Here is a 21,527-nt window from a genome sequence, read left to right on the forward strand (position 1 = left end):
CTTAGTCCCAGAGCAACACAAGTTGGCCATAGAGAAAGAGAAATGCTGCCAAGTGCAGCAGGTAGAGAGTGGACTTGCGATGCCTCTTCTGCCCTCCCCGCACGGCCTCTGAGTGGCCTGGCCAAAATTCCCCAGTTCTCATGTGACCCTTTGGGGGATGCAGCACATGGCTGAAGAGGAGGAGGCAGCAGTGCCCTGACGGGATGGGAAGCCTGATCTGCAAAGGATGTTGGCGAATCTCTAGGCTCAGTCCCCACACACTGGTGATGCTGCGACCTCAGACCACTCTTCACAACTTGCCAGGGACAACTGGCCTAGTACACAAAACACGGAGGCTGAGCCTGAAAACCAGGACAGTTCAGTCATAGTCTTGACTACTGTCAGGAGAGCTTGCAGCAAAGGAAAAGGAGAAGAAAGGCTCTCTTCCCTTGCACCCAGATGGCATCAGTGGGGTGAGGAAGGAGAATGAGAACCAGGAGAAACTCTGGAAGCACTTTTCAGGCAAAAGAGACTAAGGTACCTCTAATTGTTAAGAACTGAAGGCTGAAAGCAGAACAGCTATAGAAATGTATGTTTTTAGCATTAAAAAAAAATTATACGGTGGTATATCCATCACATGGAATACTCTGCAATAAAAAGAAATGGACTATTGATACACAGAACAACCCAGATCAACTCCCAGGAAATTAAGCTGAGTATAAAAAGCCAATCTCTGGAGGGTATATACTGAGTCATAGCATGTGTGCAACAGTCCTGAAATAACAGAGAGCTGCAGAACAGGTTAGTGGTTGCCCAGGATTAGGAAGAGAGTTGGTGTGGATATGAAGGGGTGGCTACAGGGAGCACTGTGGTAATGGTACAGTTAAGTGTCTTGATTGTGAGGGTGGACACATAAAGCTAAACAAGATACACATGATAAAATTGTATAGAGCTACACACACGAGCACACATACAACTAGTGCAACTGCAAAAACCTGTGGATTATGCAAATGTCAATTTCATGGATTTGATATTGTATAAGATGCTAACACAGCAGGAGCCTGGGAGAAGGGTGCAAGAGGACCTCCCTGTACATTTTATTATAATTTGCTCTCAATCTAGAATTATTTCCAAATAAGTTAACAAATATTAGGGAGGGAAAGAGCATCAGGTTGGCAAATGGTGTATTACAAGTTGTAATTTGGCTTTAAATTTAATTTCAAGGCTTTTTTTTTTTGTCATTTGTAATCTTTTCAGGATTAATTGAAGCTTTTCTTCATTCTGCTGAAATGGATCATTGGACATTTGGATCTGGGTATTTCTTTTTTTTTTTTTTTTTAAATTTATTTATTTATTTATTTATGATAGTCACACAGAGAGAGAGAGAGGCAGAGACACAGGCAGAGGGAGAAGCAGGCTCCATGCACCGGGAGCCCGACGTGGGACTCGATCCCGGGTCTCCAGGATCGCGCCCTGGGCCAAAGGCAGGCGCCAAACCGCTGCGCCACCCAGGGATCCCGGATCTGGGTATTTCTGCTGTTTCTCAGTTTCTCTGTTTCTGAAGCTGGGGTAGGCAGGCACCCCATCGAGATTAAGTACCTACCTTGCCATTCACAATCTCTAATCCAATGGCATCTACTTTGGCACTGCTGATCCCCAAGAGGACACCATTCTCAGAAGTGGTACGAAATTCCAGTGTGATGTTTACATCTGATCCGACTTTGTAGCCCTCTTTGACTGAAAAATACAAAGATAACCCCAAGTTAGGCATGAGCCTGGCCCAAGAAAGCTCGGGGTCAGAGAGGCTGTGGGCTGGCTGACTGCATTTTGGCTCCTGGCTCAGGAAGCCTGGCTCTAGCTCTTTTTCTGGATCCAGCTCCATCCTCACCAACAAGTCACTTCTACCCACTGAGCCTCAGCTTCCTCATCTGTAATATGAAGTAATGCTATTAAAGAAAACCTACCCCATCATGGTAGTAATGCTATTAAAGAAAACCTACCCCATCTTGACTAGAGCCAAGGCAGGCCCATCCTTTCATCTAGAGCCACATAGGGAAAAAACCCAAAAGGATTTGATCCATATAATCCCATATTTGTCTAGCCAGGAATTGTCCACTCTGTTTTCCCAATATTTATATACTGGGTATGTCATCATTTACTGAGCAAATTAGCATCCATACTAGGTTTTCTTAAGTGGAGACTTAATGAAATGGATATTTTATTTAGGTGATTGAAAAGCTGAAAAACCAAATGAGGGATATGTATTGGAAGTCATTCAGTCCAAGGTTAAAGAAGAATTGGGAGCAGCCCAACTTCTCTAGAGCAGGGAAGGTTACTAGAGCTGGGAAGCTCAGAGCGAAAGAAATGGGTCATAGCTCTTTCCCTCCACCTGCCTGCTCCTAATCTTCCACCAGGGCCTCCCTGGAAGCCAGAGAAATGTGGTTCCCTGTGGTAGAAAGCAGAACAAAGGCTGAGAGGAGCCTGGTCCTGACTGCAAATAGGAAATTAACAGCAAATTAAGGACATCAGATGGAGAGGGAACACCAGATACATTACAAAGGCTAGTTCTAAGCCTTGAGTGATTTACATTCTAAGGCATTTTTTAAAAGGCATTTTAGATATTTAAATTCCTCTACTTAGGATCAAAATTTTCAGCAATCTCAGTGGAGTCCGTTTTTTTCATCAAACCTGACTTGTATTTGGCTGGCTGGTATGGATATTTTATGCTGATTTTTGTCAAAGGCCTTTATTAACTTGGGCTGCAACAGTATGTATGCCTTACATAAATTCAGGGGATGTACAGATGAAGTTAGCACCACACGTTTGCCCTCTGCTGGGGCGGGGAGAGGGGAGGGGAGGGGGCATCATGCCTGGTGGAGCAAGCCTACATCAGGCCATCTGGAGAGCATGTGAGGGAGAAGGCTTTTATATTAGAAGTTGAGAAATCGGGATAAACTGGAACACTTAACTAAATATGGTCTTGGCTGCAGCCTTGTCCAAGGATCTTGCTCTATCATATCATTCTTGGATCCATATCAAGTGCAGGCTAAACCCAAACATTTCTTTCAAGATTGTTGATAATACATACCAAGAGCTGCATATCCACTTCCTTCAAAGAAAGTTCCTTCCTGGGCCACTGCATAGCACCTTGTTACTGCAAATGCAGACACTGGGCTGTCCTTGTCCAGCTGTTTGCCATTCACTGTCACTTCCCCAATGCAGGCAGGAACACTGTGGGTGATCTAAACCAAATGACAGAGAATAGATGCTCTAAATATAAGAAGAGCAAGGGTCAGTTTTTCCTATACTTCAAAAAAACATTAAAATATTAACTTTTGGTTTTTTAAATAGAATTTCCACATTAGTTTACATGAACATGTAACTGAAAGCTACTAGCTAGTAGTATCTTGGCTAATAATGCAATGAAGGTGTATTTTCTATTATTTTGATCAAGTAGTGTGGAAATCAAGAATGCTAGGTTTTCCAATCTGCAAACACAAATCTGCTGGACTTTCCTGAATTGTACCAGAGCTGAATGGCTGTGGAAAGGGAAATGTTCATTAACAGGAATGGCTGGCTGAGCTCCAAGAGCTTCCAAGGGGAAGCCTGAACACACACAACCTAGGGATGCAGTTTAAAAGGTTTGCATCATTCAGCCAAGTCACAGGTTCAAACAAGATAATTTAACATAAACATTTTCCTTTACCAAAAAAAAAAAAAAAAAAAAGACAAAATCTTAGCCACAGTAAAGTTAAAATGGGCTCTATACAGAAAACACTGCTTACATTTCCAATGTTCCTGGCCTTGTACTCAGAGGGAAGGCCTCCCAGGTACAGCTTTCCTTCTACATCCAACATGGTACCATCTCCCACAGTGATCACTGTGGGGGATTCCTGGCCATCAACTGTCATGAAACCTTTTCTTTTAAAGTGTTCTGTCTTGACCTAGAACAAAATGACAATATCCAGTTTTTAAGGAATCTGAGAGAACCTTAACAGATGTTTGTTTGCAACATCTGTTCATTATAGCTGTAATAACCTGAATGAAATCCTAAAGCATGGCTCTAATTTTTACACAATTGGTGTTGAGGAGACTGAGCCTGGCAGGAGACTGGTACAGGCACAGGCAAAGCACACATCAGAACAGGAAGTACTCCTGAGTCCTAGTTATAAGAAAGCAAATGCCATTATCTAAGGGTTGGTGCATTCATGTCACAGGTCCACTTGATTTACTTCTCCTCCAGTCGGGAACATTTCTGGTACCTTTCATTCATTCCATCAATGTTTGCTGAGTGCCTATTAGGTGTCATGCACTGAACTAAACCCCAGTGTTACTTCAGGATGTGGAAAAGACCCCTGCCTGCAAGAAGCTGATGTTCTATAGGGGAGATAGTAGACACAAAGCAAGCTAGAAATCAAAGGGGAAGATTTCATGACAGTGAACCAGAGTGGACATAAGGGATGGATGGACTAAAACTTAGCATGAGTGATGACAAGCCTCCTGAGAGCATACCGTGTGCCACTTGCCATCACTGATCGGTGCAGGGTGGGAGACCTTAGTTCTGCCTTTTCCAAGATCAAACATGAAGTGAAGGTAGCCCCCATGCAGCTGGAGTGTGGCATAATCCACTTGGTTCTGGTGAGCCATGTAGTAAATTAGACCACTGGAGGCAAATGTTCGGATACTCAGCTGAACTGAGAGCCTGGAGGAAAACAAGAGCTCAGACCTCAGAAAGGAATACACTTTCACTTTTAAAACCTTTAAAAAACAGTGTCAAAGAGAGAACTCAATAATTGTTTCAACCTTTATATTTAACATGTCAGCAGAGAGTCATTCATTATTCTTCATTCATTTATCCATCTAGCTGTTCAATCAGTTAATGATTACCACATAGGTATATCTGCCAGGAACTGTTCTAGATGCTGAGACTGAAGCAGGGAACAGAAAGGAATGTCTTTTCTCCCACAAAACTGATACTAGAAATCTTTCAGAGATAAAATTGAGTCATGAGAGGCTAACCAGTTGTTTACTTAACAGTAGCTCTGAAAGGATGGTGTTTCCACTGAGCTCTGAATGACAGGAGCAAGCCCCACGAAGCTTGGCAGGACTTTGTTTTCAGACAGCACAGAGTCTGCTAACACAATGGGCCTGATTTTGGTGGGCAGCCAGGAAAACCCTAGCAGGGCGCAGTGGGAGATGGCGGCACACAGTAGTTGAGGGGAGGATACATTGGGACAGGGAAAGGAAAAGAGAGTGTGGCTCTGTCCTCATTGAGGGGGGCTCTGTGAAGCAGTGTTTAGATTTGAAATGCGGTGGGGTGGGGAGTCACAGTACTAAGGGGAGTGGGCATAGCTTGATTTACAACTGAAAAGGTACCTCTGACGTGAAGAAGCTGTCAGATGAGGCTGGGGTGTCAGCAGGCATTATTAAGCAGGCAGCTGTCAGAAAAGTCCACAGAGGCCAGTGGTGGTGGCTTAGGCCAGGGGGTTGTGGGAGGTGTGGAGGGGATGAACTAATTCATGAAATTTTCCAGAGGAAGAAGCAACTAGACTTGTAGATAGACTGAATTAGGAGAGGGAGGGAAGGAACAACCATCTTGATGGTAGGGCCCTAGGTAACCAGGTGAATGGTGCTAACGTCTACAGAAATGGCAAAGACCAAAGATGGGGACAGCGGGCTTGGGGGAAGAGTGAATTCTCCATGTGGAGGAGCCTGTCCCAATCCACATGGAGATGTGGAAGAGCCAGCTAGGTATACACCTCCTGAGTTCTAAGCAGAGGTGAAGGCTAGAGATGTGGGTGCTGGTGCAAATTGATGGTATTCTAAAGCCATTGAAATATGGAAGTTTCCCTGAGAGAATACACAGAAGAGGCCCTGGGCCTTCTCTGATGAAAGAGGAGCCAGCAAAGGAGACTGAGCAGGGGGGGGGGGGGGGGGGGCAGGGAGAGCAGGAAATCAGGGGCGTGTGGGGCTAAGATGGCCAAGTGCACATGACCGCACTGAGGGCCCAGCAAAGAAGGCATCATGGGGTGTGGCCACAGCAGGTCTGGGACCACTGTGGCAAGAGCAATCAAGAAGTGAGGGGAGGTTGAGTGGGTGGGTGGGGAGGAAATGAGAAGGGAGGAAAGGCAGACTGCCACAGGAGGCAACTCCTTTTTTTTTTTTTTTTTTTTTTTTTAATAAGGCAACTCAAGAAGTCTTGAAATACAGCCAGGATACTGTGGGGAGGGTGGGATGTGGAGTCTCTTGGAGTTGTTTTAAGTTAGGAACTACTAGAGAGGAAATGGTTACCAGCATAAACACAGTGCCTGCATTTGAATTCTACTTCTACTGTGTGCCCTGAGCAAGTGACTTAACTTCCCTATACCTCAATAAAGATAATACCTTGCTCATAATTAGGACTGAGTTGGGGTATATGTGTTAAATACTGAGGCAGTCTCTGGCACAAGTGTTTGTTCCTCTTGTTAACACTGATGATGATGAGGCAATGGGCTCTAGAGGGCAAGTGAGATAAGGAGTCAAGGTCTAAAGACAGTGTGATGGGGCAGTGATCAAAGAAGGCCAACAACAACAGGTGCAGTCTGAAGGATTTGGAGAAGAGGAAGAATATGGAATCTGGAGGCACTTTGGCCAGTCCCAGGCCTTGTCTGTGGGATGTGAGCTGGCTTAGCTGAGGAAGCATCCTTGGAGGCAAACCCATACGAAGGCAAGAGGGAATGCATAGCCTAGTGTAGATGTGACACCAGGCACCAGTGAAAGAATTTGGGTGACAATTGGATCAGATCAATAAGTGCTTACAATAGAGTAGGGCTGGTAGTCCAGATGACAATAGATCCAGAGGACTTGAGATTCTAGAACAAGAGTGATTTAGAGAGATGCCTACCTATGTGCTTTCCTATATTCATACAGAGAGGTAGCAACTAGCCATCATCAAGAAGGGTAAGGACAAACCACAGGAACCCACTGAACCACATTTGAGCAGCTGCTTTCCTGTTCTCTGCCTTCTCACTGCTGAAGAATACCTCCCTGATTCATCCAACAGTGAGACACCTAGTAAAGACTTTAGCACAATACCCACCTCTTTCTGACCGCCAGCTGATTGAAAGGCAGCACGAAATGGCTGCCTTGCATGAGGCCAAACTGGTGAGCATTGGGGATATACTCCGGGGCTCTGTCCACAGCACACTGTCCCTGTAAAAGATGCAGATAGACTCTCAGCCACATGAGCCGGGGCCACCACTAACATTATGAGTTTTTCCATCAAGAAAACATCTCAGAAGCAATTGGATCAGAATATCAACAGCTACAAATACATGTTGGCACTAAATCTTTGCTTTAAATAATTTACTTGCTATCTCTTTATCTCTGAGAAAGCAATTAGAGCTGCTTCACCTCAGTCCCACTCAAGTTTGCCTAAAATTCCCATGAATTTTCATCAGGCCAAAGGGGTAAAGGCCTGGCTGCTGCTCTCCCCTGCCACCCACCCTGGAGAAGGGCCAGCAGTATGAGCAGCTGGAAGTGCCCACAGGCAACTGTTCTAATTCCTCCCGGGAAGTAGCAAGCTACAGCTAAGAGAAGTGGGTGTGGGAGGGGGTCTGCTTGGGAACCTGCAAGTCGTCTAACAGCACCCTCCACACAGTCCGAGCCATGTGAGGCCTCAGATTCACATTTCTGACTTGGGCTGGGGGCGGGGGGATGCTACCAAGAGAGCTGTCTTGAACTCAAAGATTGACCCTGCTTGGAAGGTACTGCTTTTTGCTTGACTGTACCACCATCTGCATAATGAGAGTGTGTGCTCTTAACCAAAGAAATGGAGAACTCAGAAAAGAGGAAAGAAATAAATGAATAACTTCCATTAAAAATATCTGGTCAATACACAATGGAATATTACTCAGTCGTCAAAAATCTTGCCATTGGCAATGACATGGGTGGAGCTACAGAGTATTATCCTAAGTGAAATAAGTCAGAGAAAAACAAATGTTATATGATTTCACTCATATGTGAAATTTATTTTTTAAGATTATTTATTCATGAGAAATAAAGGCAGAGACATAGGCAGAGGGAGAAGCAGACTCCCTGTGGGAAGCCTGATGTGGCACTTGATCCCAGGACCCCGGGAACACCACCTGAACCAAAGGCAGTGCTCAACACTGAGCCACCCAGGTGCTCCCTCATATGTGAAATTTAAGAAAACAGGTGAACAAAGGGGAGAAAAGAAAAACATAAGAGATTCTTAACAATAGAGAACAAACAGGGTTGCTAGAGGGGAGGTTTGCGAGGGATGGGCTAGATGGGTGATGGGCATTAAGGAGGGCACTGGCTGGGATGAGCACTGGGTATTGTATGCAAGTGATGAGTCACTGAATTCTACTCCTGAAACCAATATTGCACTGTATATGAACTAACTAGAATTTAAATTTAAAAAATATTTATTTGGGGGCAGTCTGGGTGCCTCAGTGGTTTAGCGCCACCTTCAGCCCAGGGCGTGATCCTGGAGACCCGGGATAGAGTCCCACATCGGGCCCCCTGCATGGGGCCTGCTTCTCTCTCTGCCTGTGTCTTTGGCTCTCTCTGTGTGTCTCTCATAAATAAATAAATAAAATATTTTAAAAATTAAAAAATATATAAATATATTTGGTCAAAACTGACTTTTCCTAGATTAATCAAGTCTATTTTAAAGCAACAATGACAAGTTCAACAGCTTACATAAGGACTTATTTTCATGTTTCTGACTAAATCCAAAGTGATATTGAGTCCGTATAGAAACTGCCAAAAAGCTTGCTGTACGTAGTCAGATGAAGATGCCAGAGTGTTAGGGCCTGCAGTCTTTAAATACTGTGCCATGTTACCAAAGACACCTGCCCCTGCTGTGCTTTTCATCACAGGGATGACCCCTGCAACCATTTCTAGGCTGCTTTGAAACCTGGCCTCCATCTGGGAGTTTGGAGGGCGGATAAATAGAGGAACCAGGAGTGTTCCTCCCTCCCTCCCAACTCTAGGTGATCTCCCTAGCAGGGCCTGTCTTCTCTGGGCCCCAGTGCCCACTAGGAGAACAACTGTACTCAGATTCACTCCTGCCACAGCCCTGGTTCTTGGACTCTGGTGATACCACCTTCTCCCTTGGCACCATTGCTCTAGTGTGCTTGTTCAGCTTTCCCAACACCTTTGTAATGAGGTCCCCATTCTAATTTCCTGTGGGCTGCATGCTTTTGTTCTGATGAGACCTGACTGGTAAAATTTTTTTTTGAGTTTTTAGGCTCCGTGCTCACCGTAGAACCCAACACAGGACCCGAAATCACAACCCTGAGATCAAGACTTGTGCTGAGATCAAGAGTTGGATGCTCAACCAGTGGAGCCACCCAGGGACCCCTGGACTTGATTGATATAAAGTTCCTCTTACCAGACTTGGTAAAGGCTGGGGCTCTGGTGGGAGCTCGGTGTCCTCTTTGTGAAGAGCCAGCTTTGGCCTTTCTGAAAGCAAGCAGGTGTCCAAGTCCACTTGCTCATAGTCAGCCACGTGTGTGAAATCCAAATGTCTAGGTACAAAGTGTTTATAAAATTAAGATACTACACGTCAACACATGAACCAATGTCATTTGATTACTGAACACTGAAATCCATGAAAAACCATTAATCTATTACTCTTATTTTTTTTAAGATTTTATTTATTCATGAGAGACACAGAGAGGTAAGAGACACAGGCAGAGGGAGAAGCAGGTTCCATAAAGGGTGCCTGATGTGGGACTTGATCCCAGGACTCCAGGATCACGTCCTGGGCCGAAGGCAGGTGCTAAACTGCGGAGCCACCCAGGGATCCCCTCTATTACTCTTGGAGTAACCAAACTGACTATCTTCCACAGTCACTAGAAGTCATCATCTATATCCTCTCATTTGATTTGGTGGCCCACCCCACTGCAGCCCCTCCCTGTGTTATCCACCTGGCCATCCCTGAGCATCCTTCTCAAGAGCTAGCTCAAATGCTATAGCTCTTCCTGCCACCAGGGCCGGGCTAAGGGAAAGCTTCTGGCTCTGGCTCTCAGTACTGCCCACTGGCCTCAGCTCAACACTGATTTCTCACAGGTTTACCTTTGCCAGGAAGTCATAAGGTACACTTGTCATACTTCCCTTTGGTCAGCCCTTGCAACATGTCCCGTTTGTATATACCCTCTTGGCATTTTCTGAGGACATGGCTGTGAACAGCACAGAAATGTTTCTGCCCTATGGAATTCCCAGCCTCATGGCTTTCAGGAGTAAGATGCTAAATCAATTAGTTTATTTATAAACAGAGAACTGGGTGAATAAATAAATCAGTTTTACAAATAAGTAAACCAAGGCTCTGACATTAAAATTGTGCTGAAAACCAATGCAGTGTTTTATTCTTTTAAATTTCAAGGGTTCATAAAAAGTTATTTTACAGAGGACACTGTGACCATCAAAGATCCAAGTCCTTGTTCAAGGTCTCAAGGCAAATCAGCAGCCCAGCTAAGGGAACTTCAGGCTCCTGATGCTCAGTGCATGTTTAGTTTCTCCTGGGCAGATTCTGTTTCCGTACACCCCACACTTCCAGGTCCTAGCACCTGCTGTCTTACCTAGGCAGAGGGTGAGTGAGGAAGAAATAAATACCCATGGGCACATATCAGTTCTCATCCTCCTCATGAGCTCCATGGAGGAAACAGATGAACAGTTCTTAATTAGTCATTGTTTAAGGAGGAGCCATCAATCTGAAGCTGAAGGTAGCCCAGCTATAAAGGTTCCTTTAAAGCAGGGAGCTCAAGACAGCAAGAAATGTGCATCATAAAATCTGTATTCCCTTAAATGCATGTCAAAAGTGTATTTGACCTCTGATGTTTATTTAAAATCCTGTGGAACTAATGTTCAGTGGTTATCTTTTTAATTCTATGATTACCAGATCTATCCATCATTCTAATCCGATAAAATCCTTTTGGGAGACTTTTGTGATAGAACAATGGGTTCACTTGGTAATCAGAAATGTGTAGGACAGGCAATCTTCAAAAGCAAAATCAGGTAGCAGATCAGTGTCAGTACTCAGCAATAAAAGATTTCTAGGAAGTGCAAAAACATGTTGAGAGCACAGTCACACTTACTCCATGTTAAAGATCAGGTTTTTGATACAGCCATGGAATGATTTTCTCATCTTGAGCACTGATGTGCCCTCACCCTCTGGAATCCCCCCTACATACAGGTTGGATACATTTATTGCCCTGCTTTCTGCTGAGGGGACCAACTTCATTTCTACAGGATTTGTCTCATCCATTTGGACAGTGATAACCCTAAAAGGTCAAAGGAGAAAAGAAAAGCTTTTAAATATAATGAAACACATAAGTGACCATTTTAATATAGAATTCCACAAGTTCATACTGAATGATTTAAGTTCATACTGAATGATAAATTTTAACATGACACTACTTGAATAAAAAGGTGAATCTGGAAAATGAAAACTTAAAATTGAACCTTCTCCCAAAATGAATGGGTGTTATTAAATATTGTTGAGTTCAATTGCATTTTGGAGAGTACTGTTCTCTTTATCTGTGATGAAATGTCCAGCATGCTTTTAAAATACCTGGTCTACAGTTTTGTAGGGAAATACATAGAAATGTTGATTTAACACTATTTACTATTTTACTATTATTTATATTTTACTGTTTGCTATGCTACTGTTTATTATTTTACCATTTGCTATTTAGTATTGGTAAATGTTATCTACTGACACTATGGTACTATTTGCCATAGAATAAATCTGAGTGTACTGGGCCCCAGAAAAGAACAGGGTTAAGGTTTTTCAATTTTGAAAATTTCACCAATATCTTATTATAAAGCAGATGAAATGAATTTCCAAGTATTCTAGCAAGACTCCAGAATTATTTTGAAGCTATAAAATCTCTGAATTGCTCATGACTTCATACTAATCCATCCGAATCATTCCACTACAAAGAGTATCCTAACAAGGCTCCTGTTGGTGAGATCATCATGCCCTTGTGATGGGCAAATACCTCCTGGTCCTTATCAAGGAAATGGAATGTTCTTGTCCATCGCTATATGTGCCCTTGGGAGCACGCAGGAGAGCTCTTCTCAGGCTTGTTCCATCCCCAGAATTAACATGCACTTCAACATGGCCGTCAATCAGCATAATGGAAAAGAAGGGCTGGGAAGGTTGCTAAGAGATTTCAGATAGAAAAAATATTACTATGTGATTTTTAAAATTATCTTATGAAGATAATGTGGGAATATTAACCAGTAAGCGATCACCATCTCCATCTAACATGACTCTCATATTTTGTATTTGACCTCCTAATCTCTGCTCATAGAACTTACATTCTGCATTATGTTCATATCATTAATCATATCAGAGATTTCCATTTCTACCTAGCTCTTATATTTTTTTATTGCCACACTATGTGCCAGCAAATAAATACATTATAAGTCACTGATTAATGTTTTATTGTTAAAAATTTAGTTTCCAATTTTTGTTACCATACATAACACATTTTACCTGTGAAATTATTTCTAACATTTCTTAAAAAAAGAAAAGTGGGATTAAAAGGTTGAAGAGTTTGGAAGTTATTAAAGAGCTATTTTGCCACATTGAAAATAGGTCTATCAGCACAACTGAAAGATGAGTGTATCACAGTATCTTTGTGAGCATCAGATGACAGCATTCTATTTTGCTGACATAGCAAACTTTGATTTGCAAATGTCTTATTAAGAAGAGTGGAGGAAAACAGTCTGTTCTTCAAAAAGTTAAACGTAGAATTATCATGTGACCTAGCAGTCCCGTTCCTAGGTATATATACCCAAAAGAACTGAAAGCACGTTCTTAAAACAAATATTTGTAAGTGAATGTTGACAGCAGCATTATTCATAAGAGCTAAAAGGTAGAAACAACCCCAAATGTCCATCAGTGAATAATTATGTATTATGCTATGGATATACAGTGGAATATCAACCCCATCATAAAAATAAAGTACTGATACATGCCACAATGTGGATGAACCTCAGAAACCTGCTACATGGAAGACCCAAAGATCACATGCTATAGGAACCCATTGAGATGAAATATAGAGAACATGGAAATTCACTCCTAGATACAGAAGACTGGTGGTCACCAGGGATGAGGAGTGACCACTTAGTGGCATATGCTTTTATTTGGGGTGATAAAAATATTTTGGAACTAGACAGAGGAGGTGGCCTCACTAGGTTGTAAAAGCATTAAATGCTACTAAGTTTGTTTTGAAATGGTCACTTTATGTAATATGAATTTCATCTCAACTAGGAAAAAAAAAAAAGATTGGTGGAGTCCATAAACCACTGTCATTGTTAGACCTTCACCAAGAGACTCATGAGGCAGTAGGGGTCTGCAGACTGGTCTTCTAGTCCTGGATCTGCCATCTATTAGCTGTGAGACCTTGGGTGGGTTAACAAGGTTCTCCGAACCCATTTCCTCAGCAAAATGTAGGAAGTAGCACTCACTCTTTGATGTGGTTGTGATAGTTACACAACAGTGTAAAGTATCTTGTACAGTAGAGGACAGTACCTTAGAGCTGCAGTTACATGACCTCTACTTCATTAAAACAATAAATTAGCATTCTGAAATGCCTCTATACAATTACATGGTCTATGTAAGTTTGAGCAAAGGAAAGGGTAAATATCATCTATGCTCTTAAAATAGAATAATATGGAAAACCATCAACTCTTCTCTCTTCTACTGATGATCCACTGTGCTTATCACAGGCTACATTTATCTTTCTGCTCCTTTCAATCTTATTTGTAGATAAGGAAAATTTTGCTTCTTGTAGTAGTATACCAAACTATGTAGAACTTAAGGATTCATGATCTTAGCGTTAGAATAAAGAATAACAATCATAAAGTGGAAAAAAGCTCAGTTTGTGCTATCCGAATGAGTCTGAAAAGAATTAGAAGTAGATGGTATCTTTCTTCTAAGTAGCTAGACAAGAAAAATGGATCATGTAACACAAAGAAATCACCGATTTCTGAGGAATAATAGGGAAAAGACATCAGTGTAACTTCCACTTATTGAAACGCACACTCATAAACAACTGGCCTCATAGCTACAATAAATGTTCATGACTAGGTCATTTTCCACCTAGTGTTTCTCGAAGTCATTTCCTTCCTAAGCTTGTGGTTGAATAGCAATAGCATTTGAGCTACTTACCCTGTGGGCCTGCAGATGACCCTGCTTCTCCCCATGTCTGCCCAGGGCAGCCAGGATGATGCCACTGCTGTTCTTGGTGGCAAAGGTTGCCAACAATTCTGATTCTGGTGACAAAGACTTGGGTGACAATTCAATGTAGCCGCCTTTCAAGAAGCTAACACTTCGGATAGGCTAGTTGCAAAAGAAGTAAAAGAGCACCATCAGGCCCAACTGAATGCTGAATCGCCCATGGTGGCGTTACCACTGATACCCCCATCATCTCTTTCCCATCCCCCCTGCTGGCTTAGATTTGGTTACTTTACTATATTGGTAAGTCAGTGAACATTTATAGAAACTCATTCCAATATTGATAAAATGCTTCTCACCTCCAGTATACAGCCTTTTCTCACTCCATAGGAATGTCTGAGTAAATCAAAGGTTGATCTGGATATTTCCAGGTTTTTGATACAGCCCACATAGCTTTTGCTGGTGACACCTTTCCTGTAAGGAAGGGCATGAGAACAAAATTTGGATTTTATAACTCCATTTTTGAAAGAAGGAATAAAAATGCATCTACAAGTGAAGATCTGCTTCTACATGTCATTCTGCAGAAATGTCTAGGTCTCCCTCTAAGAAGGATACTGATGGTGAAGACATCAGGTCAAATGAATAGAGCCATGGAAAGAGGTTGAGTTTAGTGAATGAGACTAAATGGCTACCTAGATAAAATAATAAGGGAAAGTATAATAGTCACTGCAATTCAAATATACTCATTAAAACAGAGGCCAATTATAAGAAAGACAGTATACCGTCATAAGGAAACAATGGCACATTGACTGAAATCCAGTTTTCATGTAGGGTAGGACACGGAGATAAGCCTCCCATAGAAGTAGGTGTGGGGCAGTGTTATTTCCTAGGATCACATGGCTCCAGAAGTCACTGGCCATTGTTCAACTACATAGTCCTAAACTTTGTCTTGAAGGAAATAATTGCATTTGGTGAAGTCTAGGATTATCTTGTTTCTTCTACTCCAAATCAGTGCCATTTTGTTCTTACTAGAAGTTGCCACACTGATGGCTGGGGTGAGGCTGTCATGTGATCAAGCTCTCATTTCTGAAATATGGAGACTGAACATCTCCAAGTTATACTCTGAAGCATCAGCTAGTCACAGGAGAACTCTGAAGTCACATGGTTTCCAGTTAGACTCCCATCTCATTTTTCTCTCCCTCTGTGTTGAGCAATGAGCTGTAAACCAATAAGCAACTACATGACTTAGGGCAGCTTTCAGCCTTTCTGGATCTTAATTTTTTCCTTTGTAAATGCAGAGGCTGGGCTTGATAGATACCCAAGTTCCTTCTAGCATAAAAGTCAGTGATTTGGGATATCTTCCTAGAAAATGAGACCTTTTCTCCAGTGCTACATGGTATCCATTTAGGTTCAGTACAGATGAGCTGTAACACAGCTTGTTGCTAGGGGAGCACCCACCCGATACCACAGTGTGAGGAAATGATATCTGGAATCGGGGATTAGGAGACAGGCTTCCAGTCCTGGCTCCATTTTGGCAGAGGAGTAAGATGTGGGGCAGATGACTAACTCCCCTAAGGTATAATTCATTTCCAAGGTGGGGGAGGGGCATGGGGACTATAAACTGTGTTCCTTGGAACTTCCAGAAACTTTTGGCAAAGAGAAGCGGTGAGGAGTGGATCTGGCCTACTCAATGTACAGCAACCAGAGTGGCTACACTCTTGTGGAACTTATTAGGATTCCGTGCAAGAACGAGGCTGGAAAATGGGATAGTGCTACTCACTTATCTGAAGACCACTAGGCTGGGTGACTCCGTTTGGACATTTGATAATCCTACTCCCTGGAATCCATCTTGCCTTGACTACTGACCTTTCACAGAGGAGTTGGGTTTTTTTTTGTTGTTGTTGTTTTTTTAATGGTGTAAAAGGATCTTAGGGCTTAATTTGTCCAATCCCAAATTATAAAACTGAGGACAGTGACCTTAGGGTCAATTATTAAAGTTACAAAGCTAATAACGAAGAGCTTATGCCAATTATTAAAGTTACAAAGTTAGAGATGCCTGGGTGGCTCAGTGGTTAAGCGTCTGCCTTCAGCCCAGGGGGTGATCCTAGAGACCTGGGATGGAGTCCCATATAGGGCTCCCTGTATGGAGCCCGCTTCCCCCTGTGCCTCTGTCTCCTATGTGTCTGCCTCTCTCTCTGTGTCTCTCATTAATAAATAAAATCTTTAAAAAATAATAAAAGTTACAAAGCTAAACATGAAGTAGTATTACAAAACCACTTCATTGCCTCCCTGCCATCTTTCTTCCAACTTCCTGATGCTGGTCTTTCAACTTTCATATACATTATTCATTCTCACCACACAAAGGAGAAATCCAGACAAGTCCGCAGAGAGCATGATTTTTTTTGCCCTGAAAAAGATCCTACCATTCTAAAATGTGTAGGGAGGAGAACCACTGGTGATGGGAAGTGGGGTCTTCAAATATAGTATAATATTAGTAACAATTAGTAACAATTTTTAGATGTTCTAAAGGCAACAAATAGAAAATCATTAATTTTATGGCAAAAGGGTTTCTTTATGTCCCAATCAATATGACAGACGGTGGTTTGAAACAAAATGGCTATGGGTTAAAATTTGTCCCCCACAAAAGATGCCTGAAGTCCTAGCCTGTGAATGTGACCTTATTTGGAATTTGGGTCTCTTACAGATGTAATCAAGTTAAGACGAGGTCATTAGGATTGGTTTAATATGACCAGTGTTCTTATAAAAAGGAGAAATTTGGACAAGATACACAGGGAGGGAAGACAATGTAGTAAGACACAGAGAGAATGACATCATCCACAAGCTGAGGAATTCCTGAAGTTCCCAGAAGCTAGGAGAGAAGCACAGAATAGATTCTTTTCACAGCCATCAGAAAGGAAGCAACTTTGCTGACACCTTGATTTTGGACTTAACCAGGGCTGAAAGAGAGCACACTTCTGTGGTTTGCCCCCTGGCTTGTGGTGCCTTGTTATAGCAGCCCTAGGATCCTAACACACTTGGCAACACAGACATGACAATTATACCATGTGATATACCTTACAATTCTTGACCTAGGTAATCCACCCACATAAATTGGATCTTTATCTAGACGGTTGAGATCAGAAGATGCTCCTGGAGTTTCACCTTGCTTGGTTTCTTTATAACTGGTATTATATGCATCAATAACTGCTAGGAATCCTAAAAAGAAGAGACAGAAAAATGAAAATCACTTTCTACATTAAGGTAAAAACAAAGTCTGTTTATAAATTCTTTTAAATTCTTTCACATTCTGCACATTTGACCAGGGAGTATTCTTGATATTATAAAGGACACATGAAAATCCTCTATATAAAAGCCAGTGAATCCAGAATACAGATCACTGAATGACAGCAGTATGTGTGTGGCAGGAAAGAGAATGGATTTGATCTTTGATTCCAATTCAGCAATGTTAGGTAATGCATTTGGAAACCACAGAAAAATAGAATTATATTCCTCCAGCAAAATGTGAACCCTGGCTCTTAGTATTTCAAAGAAAACAATGGCTTTCTATTAGAATATAATTCAAGAGTAGCCAAGAAGCTAGAGTAAATAAAGCCTGCTTATTTTGGAAGGACTTCTTTTCTGTCTTTCTTTTTTAATTTCTTAGACATGGGAGAGGAGGGACAGAGGGAGAGAGAGAATCCCAAGTGGGTTCCATGCCCAGTACAGAGCCCAATGCGGACCTCAATCTCACAACCCCAAGGTCATGATCTGGGCTAAAATCAAGAGTCAGACACTTAATGGACTGAGCCACCCAGGCGCCCTGATTTTGGAAGTATTCCTGGTTTTACAAGGTGACCTGTAACATCTCATTGTCCTCATGTTCACTTAACTTGCTTCCGGTTTCTCTGGAAGGCGATTTTGTACCAGGTTCCATTGTTATAGCGTCTGTCTGTAATAAGAGCAAGAGGCCCTGAACCCAGGTCAACTACAACTCTAACTCTGCCACGCACCAGTTCGATGGATAAAAAGTCTTTCTGTGAAGAAGAAAAAAGAGTTACCCGGGGTGACGACATTCTCACAGATTTCCCTTCCCTGCAAGTTGTGGATGGTAGAAACCTTCCGAAGTCAAACTCCTAAAACCAGCTGGCTCAACATTCAGAGGTCTCGTCTCAGGAAACTGAAGTGTCTGGGAAGACTTTCTAGTCTACCAGACAGATATGGAGGAGACAAACACATGGTTGCCAAAATCTCCAATTCAATAAGGGAAGTGCAATCTTTGTATCTTTTTTGTTTAGACTGACAAATGGGCCAGCCCTAAAAATACAACTAGAAGATTAAGAAAAATCACCCCCACAATAGGATAAAAATAACATGAAATTCCTGTGGATGGAATTCAAAGAAGGCCAGAGTGAACATGGGACAAGATATACGAAAGTCAAAATTTAATAATAAATATTGTTGATATCTATAAACAATAGGAAGGCTGTTTTCTACTTGGTGCTCTCCTGTATTTTGCAAAGGTTCTTCAGTGAATTTATAATAAATTATTTAAAATGGGGAAATAGTATGTCATACATATGTATATATTTATATATGCTTATAAAGCGGTCATTAAACATAAATACCTTCATAGCAATTTGACTGTATATACTTACAGTGCCATTTGAAGCAAGGTAGAGAAGAAGCCCATTGGGTGAAAAGGTACTAAAAAGCATAATAATCTGAGTCACAGTCACCCGGAGCGTCTTCTCCACGACCGAATACCCACTCCCATCGAAATGGAAGGAAGAGTCTTCATTCTGGGGGCTGCAAAGCAGAGCAGATGAAAGACAATCTAGTCTCAGGAAGGTGGTTAAAGAGAAGAAATGGTACCTTAACTGAGGTATTCACAGACACTGTGGTAGAGCTATTATGTCCATAATTTGATAACAAGTGTAAGTCATAACTTAAAATATGCCTGCCACAAGATTATACAAGACAAATGCCAATTGCTTGCTTTCTAAGGAAAAGAAAGTTAATGCAGGCAGTGTTCACTGTAGTAAGTAGAAAAGTCTCCAAAGGATGGTAACTGCTAACAATAGTTCGACTTATCAAGTCAATTTTTATTTTGTTCTAATTTCCTTAAAGTCACTGCCCTTTCTTAATTCTGAAGCTTTCAGAGTAATTTTTATATTAGCATTTTATCACCATCTGCTGGTTTTGTTTTAATTATTTATTTATTTAAATTTATTTATTTATTTTTAAAGATTTTATTTATTCATGAGAGAGAGAGATAGAGAGAGACATAGGCAGGAGGAGAAGCAGGCTCCATGCAGGAAGCCCAATGTGGGACTCGATCCCAGGACTCCAGGATCACGGCCTGGGCCGACGGCAGGTGCTAAACTGCTGAGCCACCCAGGCATCCCACCATCTGCTGGTTTTAAGCAATACCTCAGCTAAACTGGAATAATGATAGAGAACAAGTATGTACCAATGTAGCAGAAGGACCATTAAAAAAAAAAAAAAAAAAGATCACTGACAGCAACAACAACAATCTCAAACATCTGCAGGATGAGCTTATGACAAAGTTATTTAAAACAGACCTCAGTACTTCTCAGGTCAAAGTGTTTTCTGGTCTCCTCCATATTTCAAAAGGCTGACTTTATTCACTCTTCGATTATAAAGTAAGTTTATCTGGAGCATATCATAATACATTAAAAAACACATTTCTGGGCTTCAGAGTCAAAACTTGGATTTAGGTATTTTGGGAGGATATGAATTTGCACTTTTACCATTTGAAGGTATAATAACCAAGCTTAGTCCCACATCTCCGAGCAGGACAACTAACCAAAGGGTGATACTGTTTCCATTAACAAAACAAAAATAGCAGTGCTTTATGAAACCTCGGGTTACAAATTGACAGCTTCCCGTGGTCCTGCTTTTTTCTAAAGATTTCTGTTTTTCAACCTCTTAGGAAGTATAACTTAAATGCACTCTGCATCAAGATACTATGGCTTAATTCTCTATGATTTCATTCTGAAATCTGTGACTTCCTACAAGCATGTTCCACTGCTCTTTTAGCCGGTCAGTTTCATGCAGCGAAGGACACAGACTCTACAACCAGACTGCTGGGGTTCAAATCCTTGTCCCGATTTATTAGCTGTGTGATCTTGGAAAAGTTACCTAACATCTCTGTGCTTCATTCCCGTCATCTATAAAATAAGGAAATGAATAGATGCTCTCAGGAAGGGCTATACATGATTTAATACATGTAAAGATCTTTAAGCGTGCTTGGCACTTAGATGGTCACGTCACTTAGCTCTGATTATTCTGCTTTGTTCAGAGGTCCCTGAAGGGTCACCATTGTGCCTACTAAAAGCCGAGCCTCAAAGATTAAGTACGTTGTCCAAGGACACACCCAAGAAAATGGTGGAGCCACAGGGTTTCAAGCAAAACTCCAGAAATCTGTCTTGTCCCGCTGTGCACACCCTCTCCCTCTGCAGAGCCCAGGAACTCTCTGTCCTGGGGAATGTGAGCTCTGCTTCTGGCTTCTCTCCATCAGCAGGGCCTGGCCAAGTGACGTGGCCACCAAGAGGGATGCTTTCAAATCAGTGTCCGAATGCATGTCTCCTGAGAAGGTTCTTGCTCCCAGTCAATGACACATTTCTGGGACTCGTCCCTATAACCATGAGGCCCACGTGCCTCGCCAGTCAGCCCAGGGGCCTGTCCCCAGGTGGGCCTCGGGGGGCAGCTCTAGGCCCCTGCCTCGGGACAAAGGGAAGCCGGTGGCCAACAGCCCTTCGTGGAGAGCTCTGTTCCAGCACCCAGCAATTCCGAGAGAGGGTCCTGCAGTCAGGCCGACCTGGGGAGCACCCCCTCCCCGCCACCGCCCACTGGGCCGAGCCTTAAAGCCTCACTAGACCTCTGATGCCAGCGCTCGCTCATGAGGGGGTCACGCATACCGTCCTAGCCACAGCACTGGGGCAGCCCTGTGAGAGCGAGCGGGGCATCGCCTGCGCCCCGGGCCCACCAGGCCTCGCCACCCGTGCCTCCACTCGCCCCAGCGCCCCAGCTCCTTCCTCTGCGCTTCCCTCCAGGTATCCCTCCCGGACACCGACACCCTGAGACGCTGGGGATCAACTCCCGCGGCCACTGTGGACACGGCCAGCAGGGGGCCCAGGACACAGGTGACTGGCCTGTCCCTAAGCTCAGCTGCACAGCCTGGCACGCCGTCCACTCATAGGCAACACGACAATACAGTTCGGTTCATTAAATAAAAAGGGTTCTTTGTTCCATATTCAGATGAAAACTGTTAGAATCAGTAGCTTATTTTGTAATATCTTTTAAGAATTTGAGAGATCGCTTATAATTG

The 21,527-nt window shown here is 42.6% G+C and overlaps 1 protein-coding gene across 1 annotated transcript in view; it reads right to left on the reverse strand.

The window, feature by feature from the left end:
• Positions 1-21,527, reverse strand: part of LAMA1 (laminin subunit alpha 1) — a 155,526-nt gene that overhangs the window by 2,115 nt on the left and 131,884 nt on the right. Inside the window, exons 49-61 of the mRNA XM_025429490.3 lie at positions 18,832-18,982; positions 18,066-18,210; positions 17,251-17,392; positions 14,536-14,650; positions 14,171-14,341; positions 11,991-12,154; positions 11,085-11,270; positions 9,380-9,515; positions 7,058-7,170; positions 4,492-4,681; positions 3,765-3,923; positions 3,068-3,221; positions 1,583-1,716 (exon numbers count right to left, since the gene is read on the reverse strand). Of these exons, the coding sequence (XP_025285275.1) occupies positions 1,583-1,716; positions 3,068-3,221; positions 3,765-3,923; positions 4,492-4,681; positions 7,058-7,170; positions 9,380-9,515; positions 11,085-11,270; positions 11,991-12,154; positions 14,171-14,341; positions 14,536-14,650; positions 17,251-17,392; positions 18,066-18,210; positions 18,832-18,982 (1,960 nt within the window). The remainder of the gene's footprint in view (positions 1-1,582; positions 1,717-3,067; positions 3,222-3,764; positions 3,924-4,491; positions 4,682-7,057; positions 7,171-9,379; positions 9,516-11,084; positions 11,271-11,990; positions 12,155-14,170; positions 14,342-14,535; positions 14,651-17,250; positions 17,393-18,065; positions 18,211-18,831; positions 18,983-21,527) is intronic.

Source organism: Canis lupus, chromosome 7 (genome assembly GCF_003254725.2).
Source record: "Canis lupus dingo isolate Sandy chromosome 7, ASM325472v2, whole genome shotgun sequence".
Classification (NCBI taxonomy): Eukaryota; Metazoa; Chordata; class Mammalia; order Carnivora; family Canidae; genus Canis; species Canis lupus.